At 49.5% G+C, this 8,554-nt stretch overlaps 1 protein-coding gene across 1 annotated transcript; it reads right to left on the reverse strand.

Moving 5' to 3' along the window:
* Positions 1–2,875: 2,875 nt before the first annotated feature.
* LOC110870368 lies at positions 2,876–5,962 on the reverse strand. Its single transcript, XM_022119555.1, has one exon. The coding sequence runs from the start codon at positions 5,960–5,962 to the stop codon at positions 2,876–2,878; it is 3,087 nt and encodes a 1,028-aa protein (XP_021975247.1).
* Between the last annotated feature and the right edge of the window lie 2,592 nt (positions 5,963–8,554).

The raw sequence follows: 8,554 nt of genomic DNA on the forward strand, positions 1-8,554 counted from the left end.
CGCCCAATACGGGGCGTGATGTTCCCTTGGTCTCCGACCTGACCAGTCCTGGTCGTGTCTCGAAGAAAAGGAAAATCTTTTTAGCACCTACTCTGAGCGCGTTTCAGGCGGTGCAAGCCGCGTGTGCTTTTTCACCAGGTATCTATTGCTAATTATCCTTATGGCGTATTGATGCTCATATTGATAACGTCCCTCTGGGCTTATGGTGCAGGTACCTTCGTGGAAGTGTCATCCGGAGTTGTGACATCCACTATTGTGTCGACCATAGCGGCGTCATGCCCTGGTAATAATGTCAGCATGTCTATGGGCCCACAATCTTTATCTTCCGTTGCTCCCGCTGTGAGCTGTGTCATGCCACTCCCTGGTCCTGCGGCGTCGGTAGCTGTATCGGTTGAGCCGCTTCGATCGGGCGGTCTTGACACAGTCTTACTTGACTCGCCCAAAGACATTTTTGCTGGTGTTGAGACTAATGCTGCTGCCACGTTGACCGCGCATGAGGCGACTAGCATGGGTGGAGGTGACAATCGTGCGTCAAGCAGCGGTATTGCTGACGATGGTGCTCGTTTGATTGACGACCTGTTTATACCCACCGTTTGCTGGGATCCTCATGCTCAGGATAAACGTTACCAGCTTCAATGGAAAATTGCTGAATCCTCCCGACTGATCTTTCCTCCAGTGGTTCAACATTGGATCGAGGGGGCGTATCCACCTGCCGAAGCGGCGTATGTGGAGGGGTTAAATAATGAAGATTTGATGAATTCATCCATATCAGACTCTGTGACCCTACCTCGCAGGTTGGTAGAGATTCGGCGCCGGTGGGTGCGTGATAACACCCAACTTCATGAGGCCCGGGCGACTATCCAAGAACTGAGGGATGACAAGCATCGCCTCGAAAGTCAACTGCAAACTGTGGGTATGAAAGAGGCCCGATTTTTGTCAGAGAAAAATAAGGCCGAAGAAGATTTGCGAAGGGTGACCAGTCATCTTGCTGAGGAAAGGATCTTATGGGCCCGCGATATGGCGGAAAAAGATCGGGTTTTGGCTCAGGCGAAAAATGTGCAAGAGGAGTTAGAACGTAAGGCTATAGCGGAGGCTCAGAAGGTGAGGCACGAGTTATCAGCCCAATTGGAAAAATTTCGTGTTGACACTGATTTTGTGTCCCAGGTTCAGGAGCGGTACCAGGATTTGACAGCTGAAGTAGAGGCTGGCCATACCAAGATCCGACTGATGCAAGGAGAGCTGGAGGAGCGTGAAGCAAAATTCAAGGAGATGCAGGATCATTGTGACTCCCTTGTCACCCAGAACAACAAGCTTGCTGCATCGTCGTCTTCAAAGTTAAAGGAGGTGGAAAACGCGCTGGTACAATCCCATGCAGAAATCGATGATTTGACCAGCCAGCTAGCGGCTATGCGGGGAGACAGGAATTGGTTAATAACTAATGGGCTAGTGGGGGCGTTCGAATATCTGCGTGAGTCGTCCCATTTTACTAGCCTGATTGACCGTCTTTCCGCCGCTGCCTACCAATCCGGACATCATGACGGTGTACTTAAAGGTTACATGGATTGCCAGCAAGCGGAAAGAGTGCCGCCGGATTACCAAACTATCAAGAATAAGTTACAGGCTGATATGGCGAGTGCTCTTGAAGTGGCGTATACCGAGCCTTTACCGTGTTATGGCGATCTGATGGATAAAGTTAATGAGGATGGAATAGAATCTCTGCGTCTGATGCTGGACCCCGCGGACGAATCTGAAGAAGACTAACTACTCCGTTATGCATTTTGTTGCTTGTTGTGTACTCTTGTTGAAACTGTTTGAATTGGGTTTAGTGCCCATTTTCTGTTTTGATTTGACAGTGAAATTAATGCAGATGTCATGATTTCTGACACCGCCGGCTTGTAAAATATGGCTCTGTGACTTGTGATGATTACTTTTAATTAATATATCTGATGTCACCACTGTCAAAACTTTTTAACTATTGCTATAAATTTACCCTTCGTTTCCATTTTTGGTTATGTTTGTGCAATGGAAAGAAAGCGATACAGGCAAAGACTTTCCGAAATCTTTCGAGTGCTTGATGCTGCTGATGGCCTGTTGATGTTACAGCATCCGGTAACGAGATCGATGCTTAGGGGCAGGCGACCCATTCCCAATGCTGCTCCGGTTCGTGCCAACCGAGCATGTCAAAGCCTTGTTATTTTGGATCCTCAACCGGAGGATCCCGGAGTGCAGCTATCGGCTGATGTGCTGACTGGTTTAATTCCGGTGGACCCTGAATGGCGATATCGTCTGACATACCAACGTCAGTCCGGTGGTCGGACGAGGAGGCAGCAGATGGATGGCTCTGGCTCGGTATCCCAAATGGTTGGTGGCTCAGCTGGTCATTTGGCCGTCAACTCTGTGGCGGTGGTGGAGGAAGATGATGGTGATGAGGTGGGGGTGCCTACCCCTGCAGTGGTGATGGCACCCAGCCTTCCTCAATAGGTGTTTATGAACATGTTCTGTATTTTGGTTCCCTTATGTTTGGTTTTTTAAAAACAGGGACAAGTACTTGGTTTTTACTTTTTTGAGATAGGTTATGTATATGTGACGATGCCTATCTATTTTTGGGGCGGTTTATGTATCTATTACCAAGATACCCGCCGTAAGCGCTTGTTGTGGTTACCCTATGACTTATAATGAAAGATATTTCGTGTTTAAGGGTTTTATTTTTACCGGTTAATGCATTCATTGTGCGATGGTAACTTTTGTAGTAGATGAATTTAAATCTTTATTAAACTTGCATTAAGCAAAAAAGGAAAAACAGAGAAAAGTCCCGTCACGGGTTACAAGTGTGAGCTGGAGGAGGTGATTAACTCTTGCTGTTAGGAGCAAGGTATTACAAATAGCATTTCTTCAGCTGGGCGATGTTCCAACTGCGCGGGACCGGCGTACCATCTAGTCGGGACAGGCGATAGGCCCCTTTGCCCAGGTCTTCTTGTATGACATAGGGGCCTTCCCAGTTGGGGCCCAGTTTTCCCGCTGGTTCCATTCGACTTGCTTCATTATCGCGCATGACGTAATCGCCTACTTTGAAACTTAGTTTGGCCACCCGTTTGTTGTAATATTTTTCCAGAGCTTTTTTGTATCGCGCCTCGCTGATAGCGGCCGCCTCGCGCCTCTCTTCCAACAAATCCAGGCTCTCTCTCAGCGATTGATCATTGTTGTTGTTTACCTTTAGGCGGCGTAACGACGGCAACCCTGCTTCCGCAGGTATCATCGCCTCCATTCCATAGGTAAGGCTGAATGGGGTTTCGTTGTTGCTAGTCTTGGGCATTGTTCGATGCGCCCAAAGGACATGTGGCAACTCCTCCACCCACGAGCTTCCCTCGTGTCCTAGCCGCTTTTTGATACCTTCTAGCAAGCTCCTGTTCGTCCGCTCCACCTGTCCGTTACCCTGTGGGTGTGCTACCGACGTGAAGATCTGCTGAATGTGGAGGTCGGCGCACCATTCCTGGAAAATTCTATCCGTGAACTGCGTCCCATTGTCACTCACCAGGTAGAGTGGTAAGCCAAACCTGCATACGATGTGTTCCCAGAGAAACTTTTTGGCGTTTTCCGCCGTTATCTTAGCCAAAGGTTTCGCTTCCACCCATTTGGTGAAGTAATCAACCGCCACGATTAAATATTTTAATTTCCCGGGAGCTGGTGGGAAAGGTCCCACGATATCTACAGCCCATTTCTGAAAAGGCCATGCTGATGTCACTGGTACCAGACTATTTTTGGGCCGAATTGTTTGAGAGGCGAACTTCTGACAGCTGAGGCATCGTCGTAATTCTCTGACAGCGTCTTCGTGCATCCCGGGCCAGTAGTATCCCGCGCTATGAATTTTGGCGACCACTGCTCGAGGCCCGGCGTGTATACCGCATATACCCTCATGTATTTCGCTAACGAGGTATTTCGCTTCTACCGGGGAAACACATCGCAGTAGCGGACCCAAGTAAGATTTTCGATACAGGACACCATCGTTGACTTCGTATTGCAGCGCTTTCGTTTGTACCTTTCGTGCTTCGCCCTTGGCGGGGGGTAGCTCGCCTGTTTTAAGAAAAAGTAGGATCGGGGTATACCAACAGGGTTCTTCTATTGTGACAGCGGAAACGCTCCGTGGTTCGATTGAGGGTGTCTGTAATGTTTCAACTTTGACTTCCCTCTCCATGCCGGAGGTGGCGAGTTTGCTTAAGGCGTCCGCTATCTGATTCTTTCCTCTGTGCACGTGGTTAAGTGTGACTTTGTCGAAAGAATTCATGAGCTCTTTGGTTTTTGCCAGATATTTTGCCATTGCCTCGTCTTTTGCTTCATATGTTTCGTTGACCTGATTGTTGACCAGCAGCGAGTCGACGTACGCGTCTACCCTGACTGCCCCCATGGATTTTGCCATTCGCAACCCTGCCAGTAACGCCTCGTATTCCGCCTCGTTGTTAGAGCACTCGAAGTCAAAACGTAAGGCGTACATTAGCCTGATTTGGTCCGGACTTATCAGCATCAGACCTGCCCCGGATCCCTTTCCACTGGATGATCCATCCGTGTACAACTTCCAAGTCTGCCTCGCTGTGCTGGTCTCTGGTATATCTTGGATGACCGGGTCCGTAACTATCTCTCCTTCCGGTATTTCGGCTAAGAAGTCAGCAATTACTTGCCCCTTAACCGCCGTTCGTTTCTGATATTCGATATCTAGGGCTCCCAGCTCGATAGCCCACTTGGCCAACCTACCCGAGACCTCCGGTTTGTGCAGGACCTGCTGTAGCGGATAGTTAGTTAAGATCTGTACACGGTGTGCCTGAAAGTACCTTCTTAATCGCCTCGTGGCGTGTACTAATGCTAAAACCAGCTTTTCCAGCGTAGGGTAGCGCGTTTCAGGCCCTGCTAATACCCGGCTTATGTAGTATATTGGCGTTTGTTTTCCTTCCCGTTCGACCATGAGCACGGCGCTTACTGCTGTGTGGGCCGCCGCTAGATACATTTTTAGCACTTCACCGTGTCTAGGTGCGGTCAGCGTGGGTAGCCTTTCTATGAAGCGTTTCATCTCCTGCAGAGCTCGTTCCGCTTCGCCGGTCCATTTGAAATTCTTTTTGTCGAGGCAATCTTTTAGCGTTTTTATGAATGGCAATGATTTTTCAGCATGCCTTGCTAGGAACCTGTTGATTGCTACCAGTCGTCCATTTAGGGCTTGAGCTTCCTTCAGCGTTCGGGGGGAAGGCATTCGCGATATGGCGGTTATTTTTTCTGGGTTAGCTTTGAAGCCGTCGCGGGTGACTACTACCCCCAGAAATTTCCCCTCTTCCACCCCAAAAGAACACTTTTTTGGGTTCAACTTTATGTTGTACTCTCTGAGCCGCTGGAAAGTTTCCTCTATATCTGCCAACATTTGTTTTTCTTCGTTGCTCTTTATTACCAAGTCGTCTACATAGACTTCCAAGTTTCGCCCGATTTGTGTTTCGAACACTTTGTCCATGAGCCTCTGGTAGGTAGCTCCTGCATTCCGTAGCCCAAAAGGCATTTTGGTGTAACAAAAGATGCCAACGTCAGTGTGGAAGGCTGTTTTCTCTTCATCTTCTTTGGACATTTTGATCTGGTGGTACCCTTTATACGCATCCAAAAAACACTTGTGTCGATACGGCACCAGGGAGTCAACCTTTAAATCAATCTCGGGCAACGGGTATGCGTCTTTTGGACACGCCTTGTTCAGATCTTTGAAGTCGATACACATCCGCCATGTGCCGTCGGGTTTCTTAACCATGACCTGGTTAGACACCCAAGTATGGTACTGTGTTTCCCTGAGAATTCCAGCTTCCACTAACTTGCGTACTTCCTTAACGACCGCTGCCCGGCGATCCGGGGCCATGCTGCGTTTACCCTGGGCGACTGGCTTAATGCCTGGGAGCGTAGCGAGTTTATGTTCCGCTTTATCGCGAGGGACTCCCGTCATATCAGCGTGCTCGAAAGCGAAAATGTCTGCGTTTTTTTTAGCAATTGTTTCAAATCGCTTTTTACTTCTGGGGACAGAGTGTCGCCGATGGTGACCATTTGGTCCGGGTGGCGTGTGCTCAATACCCACCTTTCTGGTCCTGTGGCCCCCGCGGGCCCTTGGCGACATCGTTTGGTATCCAATATTTCTCCAATTCTGTCGCGAGACACGGTAGCAACACCTTGCGGTGTTGGAAACTTCATAAAACCTCTCGCTGTGGAGACTATGGCATCTAACTTTCCCATGGTGAATCTTCCGATAATCACATTGTGGTATGACTCGGCGCGGACCACGAGGAAAGTTAGTAGTATTGTTCTTTCTTTGGGTGCTTGCCCGAAAGTTACCGGGAAGGTAATTTGACCAATAGGATCCACCTTTTCTCCTGTGAAACCCTTAATAGGAGCATGTACTGATTCGAGCAGCTTTTTATCCTCTGGTTGCATTCTATCGAAGCAATGCTCGTAGATGATATCTTCCGAGCTTCCGGTGTCTACCAGAATTCGCCTCATACGGTAGTCTCCTACTGCCGCAGAAATTATCAGGGCGTCCGTGGTGAGATGTAAATCTTCCATTCGTGGTTCGATAGTCATTGTTGCCAACATCCAAGGTTCGAGCGTGGAGAAACTCCGCTTCGCCCCTCTTCTTATACCGGCATGGACCATGTTCAACTCGCGCGGCCTTTTTCCTGCCGCCTTATCGTTCTCCTCCTTGACCACGGGCGGGCCCTGCTTGATATCTCGCACTAGGTGTGCTAATTTTCCTGACTTCACGAAATATTCGATCTGTTTCTTAAGCTGGAAACAATCGTTAGTGTCGTGTCCGCTTCCCTTGTGATATTCGCAGTACTTGCTCGTATCTTTGTTCGGGTTGTCTTTTAGTGGTTTTGGTGGATTGAGCCTGAGGTTTTCTGAGGCAAGAATTTCTGTCGGAGTCTTGCTTAGATTGGGATATTCAGACCGAGGTTTTGACGTCTCATTCCTTGAGTAGGAGCTCCGGTGTCTATCATACCGCGGGTCTTTGTCGTTTCGCTGATATCGCTCTCCCCTGTGCTTGCTCTTGGACCCCCGGTTATCTTTTTCCTCCTGGTTCTTCAGGGCTTCTTTCTTTCTGTTAGCCGCGTGGCTGGCCGCCACCGCTTTTTCCTGTATAACGTATACTTTGGCTATCCGCAGTATCTCGTCTATGGTCGGGGGTACCCCGTCCCTTCCGTGCAACGTTCTCAATAACTCGTCATCATTAACCCCTTGGAGGAAAGCTCCACATGCCAAATCGTTGGTGACGCCTGGTATCGCCAGGCTTTCTTTGTTGAATCTGATGATGAAATTTTCCACCGTCTCATTGTCTCGACGACGGATATGGAGTAGTTCGTTCCTATCTTTTGTGTGTCGGCGCTGTTGACTGAACTGTAGGATGAACTTTGATTCCAAATCTTCAAAACTGTCTATTTCACCCGTGGGAAGGCTGTCCCACCATACTCGTGCCGCTCCCACTAAAGTTTGTACAAACATTTTGCACCATAGGGGCATGGGCCAGCAGGCCACTTCACCCGCGCTCTTAAATAAATTAAGATGATCGTCCGGGTCAGTGAGGCCGTCGTACTTGCCGACTGTTTGGGGCATCTTCGGTTTTTCTTTGATAGGGGCTTCAGCGATCCTACGCGTGAATTTGGATCGGAATGTTGCATCTACTGGTTTGTACGGCTTGGTTAACTCGTCATCTTCTACATTCACTGGCTGTGTAGGTGGGATGTTCACACCCGGGGCGGGACCTGTTCCTAGACCGGAGTTTTCCAAAGGAGTCAACCGGGGTCTGACCGCATTTTCTCTGTTGTGCACAGGTTCAGTTGGCGCTTGGGTATACATTGGCTGTGGCGTCGGAAAGTTCCACCACGGCGGCATGTAGGCCGCGTATGGCGATTGAGAGCTTCCTTGCGCTGTTCCCTGAGGCGGATAAGCTGTTCCCCCGTATGAGGGTAGATACCCAAAAGGGGGCGCGTAGCAATACCCCGGGAAATACATTTGGTTTCCTGGTGTAACAGGGGCATTCATTACTCCGGTTGGCATGATGACCGGCTGATGAGGTGGGGTAGATAACGCCGCCGTAAGTGCGGCAGAATACAGCGGTGGCATTGGATTGGAGACCAACGGTTGGTAGTATTGGGGAGTATTGGTTTCAGATACTAAGATACTGGGACTCGCCGAGGTGATGACTGGAGTGGAGTAAAAGCGCGAAGTCTGTGAGAAGACAGCAGTCCCTGGGGCAGAGGTGCTACCGCCTGTCCCCTCCATCCTCCCAGGTGGTGTTTGTGAGGGCATATAGAGGAAAGGGTTTGTAACCACGGCCTGGGAAGAGACGGTGGTGATATTATCAAACCCCGGTGGCGGCCCTTCTGCCTCGAATTCTGGATCTAACGATCTGGTAACGGCCGGGGACGATAGTGGGGTAGTTCCGCTTCCCGCCCCCAGCGCCAAGTTATTATTTGTCAACCTTTGACCAGCCATGTTCTGATCACTTGCCATGAAGTTCTTTGTTGCTCTTATGGTCCCACGGATG

This window comes from Helianthus annuus, chromosome 8 (assembly GCF_002127325.2).
Source record: "Helianthus annuus cultivar XRQ/B chromosome 8, HanXRQr2.0-SUNRISE, whole genome shotgun sequence".
In the NCBI taxonomy this organism is placed as follows: domain Eukaryota; kingdom Viridiplantae; phylum Streptophyta; class Magnoliopsida; order Asterales; family Asteraceae; genus Helianthus; species Helianthus annuus.